This window comes from Varanus komodoensis, unplaced genomic scaffold, assembly GCF_004798865.1.
Source record: "Varanus komodoensis strain SLA01 unplaced genomic scaffold, ASM479886v1 scaffold26, whole genome shotgun sequence".
In the NCBI taxonomy this organism is placed as follows: domain Eukaryota; kingdom Metazoa; phylum Chordata; class Lepidosauria; order Squamata; family Varanidae; genus Varanus; species Varanus komodoensis.
The window spans coordinates 14,635,056-14,650,918 of NW_025335684.1; the positions used below are offsets into that span (position 1 = coordinate 14,635,056).

The window sequence follows — 15,863 nt, forward strand, 5'->3', positions numbered from 1 at the left end:
CATTCCAGCCAGCTGCTTGCTGGCGCTCCATGGGAAGGGAAGGCCCCGTCTGCTTCCTCGCAGAGACACGCAGCTGCTCAGCAAGTGTCTGTGTGGGGTTTCTCCAGCCGGCTGGCTCAGTGCAGCCCGTCATCTGCATTGGCACGTGATTGTGTGCAGAATCCAAGAAGCTAGACAGCCGATCCCAGCCTCGCTTCGACGTGTCTGAGCCGGCGAGTCTCCTGAGAGGCAGGCGCTCAGTTTGCTCTCAAGGTTGGGTCAGTGTGGCCAAGACAAATCCGATGTGACATGCAGGCACCTGGTGCCGCTTGGGACTGTGCTTTGGCATCATGGCGCTTGAGCCCTGGCTGGTGGATGGGCCTCAGAGAGGCCATCAATATTTAACAGGCATGTGACAGGCGGAAACTCGCCCCACCATTGTCTCTCATGAGTGGGCCTCCGTAGCTGTGCTTCAATGGAGACCGCTGTGCAGACATCAACCAAAGGGGCTGCAGATCGGCAACAATGCGCATGCTTAGAATGCAGAGGCCACCAGTGCCACCCCCAGATTCTCTGGGGACAGGAAGGGGTCGTGCCTGGAACCCTGCAGAGCTGCTGCCATCTGAGTCAACAATACCGGGCTGGATGCAAGCATGGTCTAACTCGGTGGGTGGACTCGTGTGGCACGCTAAGCCAAACCTTTGCACCCTGGCTTATGAGCCATCCAACCCCTGAGGCACCAGGCAGGACAGTTGGGAAGGATGAGAATAACGCAGTAGTAAAACAGTGGAGACATCTCATCCAAAACATTTGTAGGCCAGCCTTGCATCTACCGGTGCAAAGGAAGATCTACCGGCAGTCACATTCTGCCCGTAAAACTGATCATTTAGGAAAAGTGGGTTTAGAGAAAAATGTATTTAGCAAATGCCCAAAACAAGCAATGTCAGCACATTGGACAATGGAAATGGGACTCCTGAAAAAAGCCACCAGTGCTGAACAGTGAGCAGACTCTGACCAAACCTGAGGTCCGGGCAGAGGCACCGGGAGTGCCTCCTCTGATGACCTCAGTGGCACCCCCAGACATCCTGGACCTTGGTCCCAAGCGGCTTAGGGCTTTATGCAGCAATACTGAGCCCTAAAGCTGGCCTGGGAGCAGAGAGGCAGCCAGTACCGTTCCCTCTGCAGAAACAGGGGCAGCTTCCTGGTGATGGTGCAGCTTCCAGAGCTACCTTACAGCTGGCCCCCCTTTAGGTGCATTGCAGTAATCCCACCTCATGTTTCAAGGCGCCTGGATATCTCTGTCCTTAGAGGCTCTTCCTTTCCTGGGGGAAGGATGAGAAGAGGAAAGATCGCCAGGGTTTCTCGGGAAAACACTCTGCATTGGAGCAAGTGCAGGGCACACGGTTTTGCAGGCACGTGGCAGCAACACTGGCAAGCCGAGCAGCTTTGATCTCAGACCTCTGGAGTCCTCTCAGACCTCACACAACCATTAATCCGTCCCAGCATATCCTTCCCACATGCTCAATAGCCAATGAGCCACAAATTATACAGAAGGATATGGTTAGGTGCTTGCTAGGATGCGTGTGTCAAGATCAGGGCTCGACAGCTAAAGATGGTTTGGCCAAATCTGGCAGCCACGTGATCAGAGAAAGGAACGCACTGCTGTGCGGTGGCCAAGAGAGTCGCCCAAAAGGTAGATTTAGGGGCTTTGTTTCCTTTCCTTTCCCTCTCTAAGCAAGGGAATACCAGGTGCTCGTTCCCAAAAATACTGGAAGTGCTTCTGGAGGGATCTGCCATCGTAATGCAATACTCAGAAGGATTCTCGCTGAGGACCGCATGGGCCACAGCGCTGCCCCGGAAGGAGATGCGGTTCTTCTACCCATTTGTAAAACAAACAAGCAACTACCACTTTTTCTTACTGGCAGCTGTGATTGCTTTGATCTCTCTCTCGATCTCTCTCTCCCACCACCCACCCCCAGTGTGTGTGTGTGTGTGTGTGTGTGTGTGTGTGTGTGTGTGTGTGTGTTTGTCTGAGAGAGAGAGAGAGAGAGAGAGAGAGAGAGAGAGAGAGAGAGAGAGAGAGAGAATCTATGTGTGATGAACCTGACAGAGAAAAAAAGAAAGACGAGGGAGAGTGAATCAGCTGGCAGAGTAGGAGGAAGGAAGAAAAAGATTTTGCCTCCTGTGAAATCTGTTTCTGTTGGTGCTGAGAATTGTGAGTTCAAAGGAGTTGTTTAGTGTGTTCAGTCACACAGCCCACCAGCTTTGTGTCATACTCAGTGTTGAGGGCATGTGACTGCTTATGCCAGCCATTTTGTGCTGGTGCCCAGGATGGTTTCTCAAACTGCCAAATGTGCCCACAGACCCAGAAAAATTGCCCACCCGGCTCTAATTCTAATGGTTTTATGAAATAAGCTGTAACTGGAGAACTGCCCAAGTCACACATGTTATATGCGATTTCTTTCTTGTTCATTATGTTGTCTTGTCTTGAAAACTGCAGGAAGAATATATTCACAAAAGTCTTCTGAGCTATGTATTTCAACCCAGCTCCAGATACCTCTTTGCTCCATCTCCTTTCTCTGCTATATTTCAGAGTGACCTTGGAAGATGTCGAACCAGAGCAACGGTGAGACCAAGCCCCCATGCTTACCCCGAAATGGACTGGTGAAGATCCCCACCCAGGCCAATGGACTCGGCTCCGCCAGCATCACCAAGGGGACTCCAGCGATGAAAAACCGCCTGTGCCAGCCGTCTTCTGTGCCTCCGATCATCAGTCCAGCCTTAGCAAATCACAGCGACCTGTCCATGCCCAGCCTCACGTCGCCCTTGACTTTGGCTGCGCTCACGGGGGTGCCGTCTCCTTCTGGGGCCGCCGTGGTAGGACTGAACTCCAGTGAGACCTCCCCAGCCGACGGGGAAGTCCCCTCCCTGGAGGGTCTCTCCAGTTCCTCCACTGAAAGGCAACTGGCCATAGACGAGAAGATCCTCAACCGCCTGTTCATGTACTTTTCCGCCTGCGAGAAGTGTGTCCTCGCTCAGGTGTGTAAGGCGTGGCGGAAGGTCTTGTACCAGCCCAAGTTCTGGCTGGGCCTGATTCCCGTGCTGCACACCAAAGAGCTCTACAACGTCCTGCCCAGTGGGGACAAGGAGTTTGTCAGCCTCCAGGGTTTCGCCATCAGGGGCTTTGATGGCTTCTGCCTGGTTGGGGTCTCCGACCTGGACATTTGTGAATTCATTGATAACTATCCCCTGTCCAAGAAAGGGGTGAAGTCCATGAGCCTTAAGAGATCAACCATCACAGATGCAGGCCTTGAGGTAGGTCTCCTGCTGCGTCCATGCCAAGAGCCATTCCTCCATTGGTGGGCATGTCGCGAGCGGAGCCGGCTGGAGCCGGGGGTCAGACTAGATGGCCCGGGAGACCCCTTCCGACTCGCTCTGTTTCGGTTTCCGTGGGTTTCAGGGGTGTAAGTGGGACCAGTGCCTGAGAGCTGAGGTCCAAACTCCCACCCCCTCCAGAGACTGGAAGGTGCTGGGCCAGGGACAAGTAAGCTTGACATGAGCATCTCAGAGCCCCCCACCCCCACGCACTTTTTTTAATACTCCAGAAGTAGCTGGCTGTGCCCATTTATAGCTATAGATGCTTGCCTTGTTTTTACGTTAAAAATATATTATCCCTCCCTTAGAGTATTAGCATTATTTTTAAAAAATCAGGTTTCCCTAACAGTTTTGTCTTCCTCTAACATTATCAGGAATATCGAAGCAATAGTAAAGCAGGGAATGGAGAATGGAGAAAGGAACTGTGTGTTTTATGCATCCCAGCTAACTAATGTGCAGTATGTGGCTATCTAAAGAAAGCCCCCAACGAGCATTAAGAGCAGAGATTCTGTGTGACCTCTAATGTTGGAGACAGTGTGCCTGTGGGCACCAGTTGCTGGGGAACTTGGGCGGGAGGGTGCTGTGGCACTCATATCCTGTGGGGGGGTTTCCTGTGGGCAGCTGTTCGGCCACTGTGTGAGTGGGAGGCTGGGATAAATGAACTTCTGGTCTGATCCAGCGGGGCTCTTTTTAAGTTGTGATGTTCTTATGTGTATCTAGCTGATCTCCTGGAAACAGGAAATCTGTCGTGCCCAGACAGCTGACCTTCCTAGCATCCGCAGATACCTAGAGGCTTCCAAGTAGAGTTTTGAATCGTTGTTTCTTTCCTTGTTTGTTTGTTTGTTTGTTTTTAAAATTGATGTCACTGGGCTGCAAGAGATCCCTGAAAAGGTCATTTAGACTAATCCCAAATGCATCACAGTATGCACCATTTTTAGAAAGCAGAAAATCAATCCAAAAAGGCCACGTGGATTTTAAAAACATCTTAATCAGAACAAACAGGGAGGACTTTTGATGCCATTTCCAGGGAAGCGAATTGCAGGCGGTGTGGGGGCTCCACTGACAAGGCTCCGTCCTTGGTGCCGTCACCTCACTTGACTGTAAGTTGGGCAGCAGGGCCATGGCGCCCCAGTTTGTCTGGGCCCAGTCGGGAAGTGGGGGGAATGGAACCCAGTATTCTGGAAACGGGCATGGCTGGCACCTTGACCAGGTGCGCTCCACAATGTGATATATGGTGGTTAGTCCCACGTGCCCTATCTCTGTTGCTCCATCGTTCAAACCAGGTTTGGGGCGGGGGGAACGAAGAAATCTGCAGGGGCTTTGAAGGGCAGAGGTTCATTATCCCTACACAAGTGCCTACGAGCAGTAAAGCAACATATTCTTTTCCAGGATATTCCATTCCAGCTGGCTGGGGTGGTGGGAGTTGTAGTCCAACATATCCACAGGGAACCGGGCTGGTGTTGCCCACACTGAGCTATATGGGCCAAGGGTTTACTCTGAACAGGCTGTTCTGTTTTGTTTTTGGTAAATCAGACAGGCTGGAGCAGACACTGCCATTCTCTGTTGTCTTATTAATGCTCTGATTTTAAAAATGCATATTCTTTAAAGGCTGTGAACCCCCTTGCCTAGAGCATTTATTCCCTTGATCTATTACTTTATTTTGTGGGGGGGGGGGACTTTTTCCTGCCTGCCGAAAAGTTACCTTCTCTTGTGGATCCACATGTAGGTTTGGTGATTGCACTAGGCAAGGGAATTGATTTTGTTTTCCTTTTAATTGCCTGGGAAGCCCGGGAGTTGCCCTTATCTTTCTATTGGCCAGGAAGATGGTGGGGGGGGGGTGCATGGCAATCCAAGAAGGTGTGCACTGCGAGACTTAGCAAGATCCTACACTCCCAGGAAAGGTGAGCTGCAGTTTTTCATGAAGGTCTGAGGAAAGGTTAGAGCAGAGGTCCTCAAACTTTCGATAGGGGGCCAGTTGAAGGGTGGCTGCTACAGGCGCAGGCCGGTGAGGTGGGGGTGCCTGGGGGCGCGGGGCCGGTGAGGTGCCGTTGGGCACACGCAAGGCGGCATCAGGCACCCGCAGCAGTGGCTTGCTCGCTTGGAGACCTTCTCAAGCAAGCAAGTCACCACCTCCCTGCACACGCGGGCGGCGAACAGCGGCACAGGCCGGATGGATGGCCACGGCGGGCCGGATCCGTCCCATGGGCCGTAGTTTGAGGACCCATGGATTACAGCCTTTCTAGCAGGTCAACCGTCTGCCTTTGGAACCGAAGGAGTGTTTTCAAAATGAGTGCAAGAGGCTGGCTGATGGAGAATTGCAACGCAGACGAGCCAACCCCCGGACCGGCCAGCAGTCCACCTGCGCTGATGCCTTGCCTGGGCTCCCACCACGGTTGTCTTCAGCACCCACTGGGGGTGGGTGGCATCCTTTGCAGAGGATGTCCTCCATTTGAACGCTTGAAAGAGGACGGTCCTCCATTTGTAGGGCCGTTTGGTCCGTGTCTGGCTTAAAGGGAACTAACACGAAGAAGCAGGTGCCCAGAGACTCATTGCCACCCCTCAAGAGCCACCAGCACCTGGGCCAAATTGAGCAGGTCACCTGTATTTCTATTTAAATTATCGTCATTGGCTGGGTTCAAACAACGCAATAACACACACTCGAGGATTGAATATGGGCTGGATGTGGCTTTTCATTGCCCCATGGATTGCCCTTGACACATGTGTTACTGCATGGCCCGAACCCAGCCGAGACAACAAACTATGTTTATTAATGCAAGCAACCCACAGTACACAACTCAAAGGTTTTTGTGGTTATCAAGTGTGGTTTGTTAGCATGGCTAGGTTCAGAAAACAGGATAACCCTTGTGCCACCAACAACCCACAATTCCATGACAACCCACACTCAACCCATACCTAACATGTCTGAATCCAGCAACTCTTTGGAAATTGTCTAACATACACCATTTTTATGCAAAGTAATGTTTTATTTAGTGCTCTTTTTTGGGAATGTGCTTCTTCCTTCTTGGTGATTCTTAAGCAGCCTCTCATGCTTGTGGAGTGCCATTTCTGAACAGACATTTCAATTCTAGCCCCCAGTTATGGATTGCTTTTCCTAGAAACCCCCCTGCATTCCATGCCAGGAAAAGGCCTTTTAACTTGCCATATGCTCTGCTTCCAAGATGTATCTCCATGTTTTGCCGTTTTTACCCTTTGACTTGTCTGTATCTTTGAGGATACCTTTTGATTCACTGGACTCTGCACTGTGTTGGGGCGGCTTTGGAGAGCTTTAAATTGTACCGTATAGATTTGATTGTGCTTTATTTTGCATTTATTGATGTTGCCCTGAGAGCTTCAGCTATAGGACAAATCAGAAGATGCTTATATAAACCAAATAAATAAATAATATTATGGAGCCAGAACTGTTGTCATCAATAACTGCAGCCTGAATTCCCTTTAGGTTGTTATTTCTTCTTCTGTTGAGGTGATCTGATCCTGAGGCTAAGCTGGCAAAGGCACAAGGCCTATTTTCCAGCAGAGCTGTGTCATTCACAACACTCCGGGCCTCGTTTTTAAACCTCTGGGTTGCTGGGAGCACAATGGGGCCAGGCCTGCATTCCGGCTCCGGCTGCCTAATTGTTCGTGCTGCAAGCAGGAGAAGTGGAACAAGCCGGGGACGTTCTCTTGTTTAGCAGGACGTCGGACTGGGAACTCAGGATTCCTTGTTCAGATATCACGCTAAATAGCCCAGGGTGATCGTGCGGTTAGGCCGCCAGGCCCAGGGGGAGCAGTGTGGTGGCATGCTTGCTCGCTCGCTCGTCCTTTGTGTGCAAGCCAGGGGGTTTTAGCCACCTGCTTGGTTGTGTGGCCTGGGCCTCCCCTGTGCGTTCTGGGTCTGGAAACAAACACAGGAACACCAGGAGCTGCCTGATGCTTTCAGACCTTGGTTGCCCTGGCCCAGTGCTGTCTACACAGGTGAGCAGCAGTTCTCCAGGGTTTCGGGATGGTTTTCCAGCCCTCCCAGGAATGGCCAAGGATCAGACCTGGGGCCCCCTGCATGCAGAGCAGGTGCTGCGCCCTGCAGGCGAGAGCCCCCCTCTGTGTGTGTCCAAGGGCTCGCTGACCACGCTGGAACCCAGCAGCGGCAGCCGGTGAGGCCTGTTCTGCTAAACGAAGCCTCTCTCCATGCCTTCCCCCCACAGGTCATGCTGGAGCAGATGCAGGGTGTCATGCGGCTGGAACTGTCTGGCTGCAATGACTTCACCGAGGCCGGGCTCTGGTCAAGCCTCAACGCCCGCATCACCTCCTTGAGTGTCAGCGACTGCATCAACGTGGCGGACGACGCCATCGCTGCCATCTCCCAGCTGCTGCCCAACCTGACCGAGCTGAACCTTCAGGCCTACCATGTGACGGACACGGCCCTGGCCTACTTCACGGCCAAGCAGGGCTACACGACCCACACCCTGCGCCTCAACTCCTGCTGGGAGATCACAAACCACGGGGTGGTCAACATGGTGCACAGCCTCCCCAACCTGAGCGTGCTCAGCCTCTCGGGCTGCTCCAAGGTGACCGATGACGGCGTGGAGCTGGTGGCCGAGAACCTCCGCAAGCTCCGCAGCCTGGACCTGTCGTGGTGCCCCCGGATCACGGACATGGCCCTCGAGTACATCGCCTGTGACCTGCACAAGCTGGAGGAGCTGGTCCTGGACAGGTAGGTCAAGAGCTGGGCCCGCGGATGACTATCTAGGAAATGGAGGCCGAGGACAAGATGCCCAGGGACAGGTACGTGGAAGTGGCGGAGCGTCTGGCCATCCCTGGCCAGGTCTTCGGCCGAACTCTCGGACAGGCCACGGAAGCCATCGCTCTAGTACCTGCAGCCTGCCTCTGCTGCTTGGCCCGGTCTTGGAAAGCGAGCCGAAGCACTCGTGAAGTGAAGCCGGCGCACTTGGCAACCTCTTCCCCCTCAGGTGCGGGGGCACAAACCCCTGGAAGAGGGTGCTGCTTGTCCAGTACAAGGGGCCCAATGCCCTGCAGGTGCCCCATGAATGCTGGACCCACTCCCTGTGCCAGAGCAGAGCAGAGCCTGGGAGGGAATCCAGTGGATCCCCACATCTCCGAGCCGTGATGGCCACGAGCACTGGGCCAGCGTGCCTCGCTCAGCCCGCTGCTGAGGAACGTGGCCCGTGCAGCCCTTTTGCCCCCGTGCCCTGCTTTGGAGCTTCCTCTGGGGATCTGGCTGGCCACAGGGGGAACAGTGGCGGGGCAGGAAGGGCTGGTCCCCTCACTGCCACCAACGCCACAGCTGAGGGGGCAGCTGGAGCGCTGCTGCAACGGCATCAGTGGGGCGGAGGCCAGGCTCTTGGGCGTTTCCCTCTGCAGACCAGGCAGATCGTCCGATGCTGGGGAGAAGCGGGGCAGGGCCCCAGTGACTTGGTGCCAAGGGCGCTTCCCAGTTGCCAAGAGAAGAGTCTCAGAACCAGCCTGCCCCGGGAGAGGAAGGAGGCCTCCCGGAGCTGGCTGGGGAGGAGACTGGGGGGAGTTCCTGGGCCCCGGCTGGAGGCGGCAGGCAAAGCAAGCAAGCCCGTCCAGCCATGTCCGATGCCCCTGCTCCTGGGTCTGCGGAGTCGGAGGAGACGTCCCCTTTCGGCTCAGCTCTCTCCTTGGACCGGCCCTGCTCCCACCCCTCAAGCACGCTCCTTTGATGCGTGCTGTTTTGTACGCATTTATACAAGGGCCGTGCCTCTCCAGGTTCATCTGAAGCCGCAGGCGAGGGTGAGAAGGGAGGAGAGGCCTGCTCACAGCAGCGGCTCTGTGGGTGCCACCTCTCCCAGCCTTGGCCCTGGCCGCGTTTGTTCCTCAGCCTCTTCCTCATCGCAGCTCCTGTGCGCTTTCCTGACTCACAGAGCGCCAGGAGCAGGCAGGCGGGGCCCCTCCTGCCCTCCCACCACCACCACTACTGGCCATGGTGGATAGGGGGAGCGGCTCCAGCCGCCTTGCGTTGTGTCGACCCGGCATGGCGACCGAGCTCGCTGGGCTTGTGGATCCCTCGACACGGGCCAGCCATTCCTGACCTTGGCGCCAGCCGTGTTGGATCTGGTCTGCTTGTGGGGCGGGCTGCCCTGTTGAGCTCATGCAGAAGCTTGGAGGTGGGCAGCAGACTAGAAACCAGAGTGGGTGGGTGGAAGCCGTGGGGGGGCTGCACAGCCAGAGAAGCCCGTGCCGTCCCCCAGGGGCGACCTGCCTGGCCCGAGGTGGCTGGCAGGCTCCAGACCCTTTATACTTGCTGGGAGCACCAGGCGGGTTCTCCAGGATCACCTGACATCCTGCGGCCAGAGGATGATGGCTATTATGCAGCCTTCTGGCCAGCCTTGCCCCCTGTTCCCCAGGATGCCTGACCACGTGTCTAACACAGTCCCACACCTGCCTTAATATACAGCACCTGCCCCTGTTGTGTTCTTGCCATGCGACCTGGGACCCTCCCAAAGTCTGTGCAGGCAGCTGCAGTGTCTTAGGGAGCAGCCCTTGAACCCAGCTCTGCAGGGGCTTCGCCCCATGCCTGTTGCAGAAGCCCATCCTGTCTGTCTCTCCACCCCAGCACTCGGCACCAGGTGTCTTTTCACCAAAGGTTCCTCCACAGTGCCAACCCTCTTTCTTAAAAAGTTCCCAGAATGCTGAGGCAATGTACACACAGGACAACAATTCCACAACTGCAAATTAAGTGCAAATAATAAACAGAGTGAGTCTTAAAGCATCCCAGAATGGCATCATATTACAAACAAGTGAAGCACAATCAGAAAGAAGTTTTATATACCGGGACTTGTAGGGAGTTCTGCCAAGACCTGCAAAGGATCGTGCCCTAGCTCTGTCCCAGGGGATCCTTTCAGCCACCCTGACTCGTTGGCAGGAAGACTTTTGAATGCCCACCTGGGCAGCCACGGACATTCTGGATGCAGAGCCAGTGCGGAAAGGCCCCTCGCCTCTGGAAATGCCTTCGTGTTCTCTACAGCAATCACAGCTTTTCTCATCCAAAGCAGCCCCTCAGGAACTGGCCCAGCTTGTGCAGGGGATCTATTTCCAGATGGCAGTGCATGCAATTTCATCATCCTGTTGCTCACAGGGCAGTTCTGCTGTTTTTCCTCCCTCTCTTTTCTTGCAACCCTCTTCCAGCGGCAAGTAGCAGCTTTGGTGAAGGGGAAAGTTCCTGCATGTGAAGCTGAGACCAAGGCGTGTGGTCCACTTCAGCCCCCTCTTTCAGGGCAGGCCTGGCCAGGCGCCTGCGAAGGGCCCCACAGAAGCCTCTCTCTTTCTCCTTGCGACCTCCTCTCACTCTGGCCCAGACCGAGGAAAGGAGCAGAGGGCCACGGTCTGTCTCCACGCTCAAGCAGCCAGTGGACAGGTGCACACCACAAACACCGAAAAATAGCCTTCGCATCAAGGTCTGGATGCTCCAGAATTCCCCCACCCCAAAGCCCCTTTGGCCCAATGCTCCATTAGGCACCACTGCCCCCATTTTGGCGGCTCCTCTGATCAAGACTGGCATCAAGGATGGTATGCTTAGAAAGGATGAGGCTGGAATGGAAAGAGACGGGTGATCCTTGGTGGAGGGGGGGCAGCTCAGGGGCTGCATTCCCCCAGGGGCAATCTGCCAAATTGGCAGCAGGCTGAGCTGAAGCCAGTGGCAGGTGGGTCAGAGCGAAAAACAGGTGGGGCCGCCTCCTTTTCTCCCCTTTTTGTCCTCTCTTCCTGCCACCATCTTCCTTCCCTCTCCTCTCCTTCCTTCCTTCCTCTTTCTGGCACCCTCCCTCCTCCTCCTCTTCTTTCTCGTTTGTCCTGCCACCCTCTTTTCCTTTCCACTCCCTTGGGGAAGAAATCGCTCTTGCCAGAGACCCGAACTGTTCACTTCCAGAGGCCTTTTGGGATTTGGAGAACCTATGTTGGCCACCTCTGGTTTAAAGTGTTGCCCATTTGACTCGCTGCTGCTGATGATGCTTTTTTCTTTATGGTTGTGAATTGCCACCTCTTCTGCAGGTGTGTGCGGATTACAGATACTGGACTCAGTTACTTATCCACCATGTCGTCCCTTAGGAATCTGTACCTTCGCTGGTGCTGCCAGGTAGGTGATGGGAAATGGCAGGCTGATTTATTGGGTTCTACCAGCAGAGGCTATAATGAGGCAGGAATGGCAAAGAGTATGACTTTCTGGAGCTGGAGGAAGACGAGACATTTGTGACCAACTCCTGAGAGCTGGGCTATTCAAACTTTTTGCCTACCAGTCCCTTTCCAGCTTCCCCATCAGACTTTCATTGTGCAATCACTCTGCATCATTCGCAGAATTTTATTGGGGGAGGGGAGCGGTTAGATGATGTCATCTTCCATGTGTAAATCTCCTGGACTTCCCCAGTGCTTCTTCCATCTTTTTTAGATCAGGAAAACAAGACCCAGTAAGGGGAAAGAAAGACAGAATAGCCGCACGGTACCCTAGTAGCAGAAGGCATCTGGAAGCACCCAAAGTGAATGCCCAGCTTTCAGATCAAGCTTAGTGTAGACTCCACTCTAGGTTTTTAAGTGCAGCCCTTAGGCTAAAGTTTAAGTGCAGACCTCACTCCAGTCAAGACCTGGTTATGTGATTAGTTCATTTTATATGAAAAAACTGCAACTTCCCATGGAAGTAGGCTTATGGAGAATCAAACGCAGGTATTCCCAGAAGAGCTCTAACTGTATCCTTGGCTTACTCCCAAGCCATGGACCACTCCCCTGGCGAGGAGAGCTCCACTTCCAGGGAGCCCGCCGGCCCAGGTTTCCACTCAGCGGACTCAAGCGCTGCCCAGGGGCGGAGCTACTTTTAAGCAAGGTGGTCTAAGCCAGTCGGCTGCCGTAGCAGTGGGATGATGCCGGCTGGGGCTAGAAGGGAAGGGCAAGCTCCACGAGCTGGCGCAGGAACTTACTAGGGGAAGCACCCCAGTCCCACTGACACGGCACCAAGGAAACAGGAAGCATGTGGGCAAATCAAGCATCCACGTAAGAAGGTAAATGCTCCCCTTTTACTTAATTCGCTTAAGTCATGTAACTTACCAGCCGAAGTGAAACAGGGGCACAGCAAAAGAAGCTAAATCGCAGGAGGGTAACCAACTAGAAACTCCCAGTTCAGGAGCTAAATCCCAAGGAAGAATGTCCTGTGGGAACAGACAGTTCTTGCAGCTCTTCTGTAGTGGAGACGTCTTGGCTGTCTGCAGCAAACCTCAACCTCAGCCAGGTACCTAGACTGAACTCACGCTTGGAAAAGGGGCTTGTCAAATCCTCATCTCTCTCTCTACCTCAACAGGGGTCACAGTGCAGATCCAGCTATTGGCAGGTCTGCTTGTTATCAAAAAGAGGCCAATGCTGGCCTTGCACCGTAAGAGTGTCGAAACTTGAGAAGTCTGCAAGGAGCCCATTTCCTGAAGATGGTGCCACAACTGACTTGTCCCTGCTGAAGGGAAATGGCCGCCAGGCACGGCCCAGAGCAAAGCCTCGGATGTTGAACCGTTTGTTTCTCATATATTGGCAGGTCTGGCTCTCAGTCGTTCCTTCTTCTTTGCTGTTCCAGGTTCAAGATTTTGGCCTGAAGCATCTGCTGGGAATGCGAAGTTTACGCCTCTTGTCTCTTGCTGGTAAGGGTCAAACTCGGGAATCCTTTTCTTATGCTTTGGGGCACTGTGCTGAAAGAGAGCCCATCTCTCTATGAGAGAAAGACCATATTAACCACAAACTTACCGAGCAGCATTAAAACCTCCATCAACTGCTTACTGGGTTTTTAAAAAAAAATAGAATTTTGCCCACGTGATAGAGAGGAAGGAAAACCATGGCTTGAGGCAACACCCTTTCTCCCAGAAACATGGAAGCAGGAATCAGCCTCATACTGAGCTGAGCCCTGGTCCATCAAGCTCAGCACTGTCCACACGGGCTGGCAGCAGAGCGCCAGGCCCTGCGGTGGCTTTTCCTGCCTTAGCTGCCGATGCTAAACGTTGGCGTGCAAAGCAGGTGCACTTTGCCCCGACCGCCCATCCATCCTAAGTGGGATCAAAGAACGGATGGTGCTCGTTGCTCTCAGCATTGATCAAAGAGGTCCGGCAGACTTTTGCCAGGCTTCAAAAAACGTGTTTGATTGTGGTAAGCAAAGGAAATGCGTTTGCACCAGGAGAAGCAGCTGCCCTCTCAGTTATGTCATCTTTCCATGACTCGGGCAGAGTAACCTCTTGCCTTGGCTAGAAGCTGCCTTGGGGGCCGTGTGGTCGTAGGCCAGCAGCTCACCCTCCGCCCCCTGGCAGACCTGCTGCGAGGATGACCCCGCAATGCAGAGAGAGTGTTGCGGCCCCTGAACACGTCAAAGGGCTGTGATCATTGTGGTTACTACCAGCAGCATGGGCACAGCATTCCAAAATCCAAACCAATTTTTTACCAGGTTGAGATTCAAAAACCTGCCAAGCTGAAATGCCTCCTGCCAATTCATTCATTCATTCATTCATTCATTCATTCATTCATATCCCGCCTTTTCCCTTTCAAGGGACTCAAGGTGACTTACTTAAGCCTCCTCCTCTCAGTTTTATCCTGACAACAGCCCTGCAAGGTAGATCAGACTGAGGGTCTGCTTGTCCAATTTGCAGGATGCAAAGCTAGGGACAATATGTTGAGCCGGCGGTCCAAGCAAGGGCGGAACGTGTGGCAAGATGACCCGCGGTGGCAGTGCCAGCCCCAGGGGACCGAGGGCTCAGGCAAGGCGCTCCTGCTGGGCTCTGCTTCCTCCCCCCGCCCCCCCGCAGCTGCTCCCGGAGCCGTGCTTCCTCCTCACCATGGCTACCTCACCACGCAGCAACGGAATGTCTAATTTTGGCCATCTGTAGAAAACTTCCTCCTCCTCGTTCATGCAGAGCGTTTTCTCTTCTGCTTTCCCCCAGGCTGCCCTCTGCTGACCACCACGGGGCTTTCAGGCCTTGTCCAGCTGCAGGACCTGGAAGAGCTGGAGCTGACGAATTGCCCGGGGGCCACTCCAGAGCTGTTCAAGTATTTCTCCCAGCACCTGCCCCGTTGCATGGTGATCGAATAAGCGGCTCCCTGGAACAACCTGGCCAACACCTGGAGTCACGTCCTCCAATCCCAACCCAGCACTGACCAACCAATCAGAGTCATGGTTTTATTTATTCATTGAATATAAATATATATATAAATATATATATATAAACTATATTTTTCTTTTCCGGGAGAGATTCTGTGACTTAAACCACAACCAACACACACACACACACACACACAATGAGTGAACAATGCAATGCGTAATGAACAACAACAATGACGAAGACACAACATTTGAATGACAACGCACTTTGCAGCTGCAGCCACTCCTCTTAAGCCATGGCAAAGACCATGTGGAAGAATCCCTCTGCAAGTTTGTAAATTCCCATGCCTCCATCTTCTCCCGTCTTCCTTGTAGTGATCTGTCCTGAATCTTAATTTTTGGGAAAATAACGATTAAAAATACAAAAAACAGAAAAACCAAATGAAAGCGGTATGGGAAAATGAGCAAGAAACCGCAATGGCAGATTGATGAGTTGGGGGCAATGCAATTGCCGCTCAGTGCTGGATCAAAGTGGTTTCTGTCCAGGTGTTTCACACAACGGGTAGAGGTTCACCTGTTTGCCCATCCAGTCCAGATGGGTCATGAGGCAAGAATATGGGGCAAGCCCTCTTGAAGGCCTTCCCAGGTATGGATTCTGGATGGTTGAGATGTGGTCAGTGACGTCCACGTTCGAGGTGGAAAGCTAAAGGGAAGTGGAGCGCCCTCCTGAGAGAGTCCATTTGGCCGATCAAGGATGGGGATTTCTACAGAGCAGCATTGGATTTGCCTGGGAATTCCAAGAACGGGATGTTACAGTGGAATGTTTATAAAAGAAAACTGGGAGTGTGCAGGGAAAGAGACAGAAAGAAGAAGGAAACCGACCAATGCTGTGAAAGAAAAAAAATGGAGCTTGTCCTGGAGACTCTTGGGAGTTCGGGATCAAAGGTGCTCCTGAAGATGGTTGACAGGCTGACTGTAATTCGTCTTCATCCAAACGACACACCAAGGAGCAAACAATCCCAGGAAAAAAGGATTTAACTAACTCACCCGAGCAATCCGGTGGACCCGAAGGTCCCGTGATGCTTGGCAAATAGCATCGGCTTTCCTTCAATTTTTAAATTTTGTTTTTAATTTTTAAATCCTTTTTATCATTTGCTAATGAATAAGGGTTTCCCTCCTTCTCTCTGTGGAACAAAACCCACAGCCGTTGCATGTTAGCTTGCTTCTGTCTTGTGGTAAGGTAGACTCTGGATTCTGCTTTGGCTGGGCAGGGCAGCCTCGAGCCCGGCCCGGCTCGGCCCGGCCCGGCTCGGCTGCTCCAGTGTGTAAAGGTGGCGTGGCTTTGCAGTCCTCCATGTTCCATAGTGCGGGGCACCGGCCGGCCGCAGCGTGTTCGGCTCCCACCTGAGGAGGCGAGCGC

The 15,863-nt window shown here is 53.4% G+C and overlaps 1 protein-coding gene across 1 annotated transcript; it reads left to right on the plus strand.

Annotated features, from left to right (window-relative positions):
• The first annotated feature begins 2,586 nt into the window (after positions 1-2,586).
• FBXL16 (F-box and leucine rich repeat protein 16) lies at positions 2,587-14,434 on the plus strand. The gene is made up of 5 exons (XM_044433823.1): positions 2,587-3,294; positions 7,554-8,062; positions 11,380-11,464; positions 12,938-13,001; positions 14,286-14,434. The coding sequence occupies exons 1-5, from the start codon at positions 2,587-2,589 to the stop codon at positions 14,432-14,434; spliced, it is 1,515 nt and encodes a 504-aa protein (XP_044289758.1).
• Positions 14,435-15,863: the final 1,429 nt, after the last annotated feature.

What these genes read in the sequence shown, in the direction of transcription:
- FBXL16 (XM_044433823.1), top strand. Translation starts at nt 2,587, where the DNA reads ATGTCGAACCAGAGCAACGGTGAGACCAAGCCCCCATGCTTACCCCGA. An exon ending in TCACAGATGCAGGCCTTGAG is followed by an intron (nt 3,295 to 7,553) that starts GTAGGTCTCCTG and finishes TTCCCCCCACAG; the next exon opens with GTCATGCTGGAGCAGATGCA. An exon ending in ACGCCTCTTGTCTCTTGCTG is followed by an intron (nt 13,002 to 14,285) that starts GTAAGGGTCAAA and finishes GCTTTCCCCCAG; the next exon opens with GCTGCCCTCTGCTGACCACC.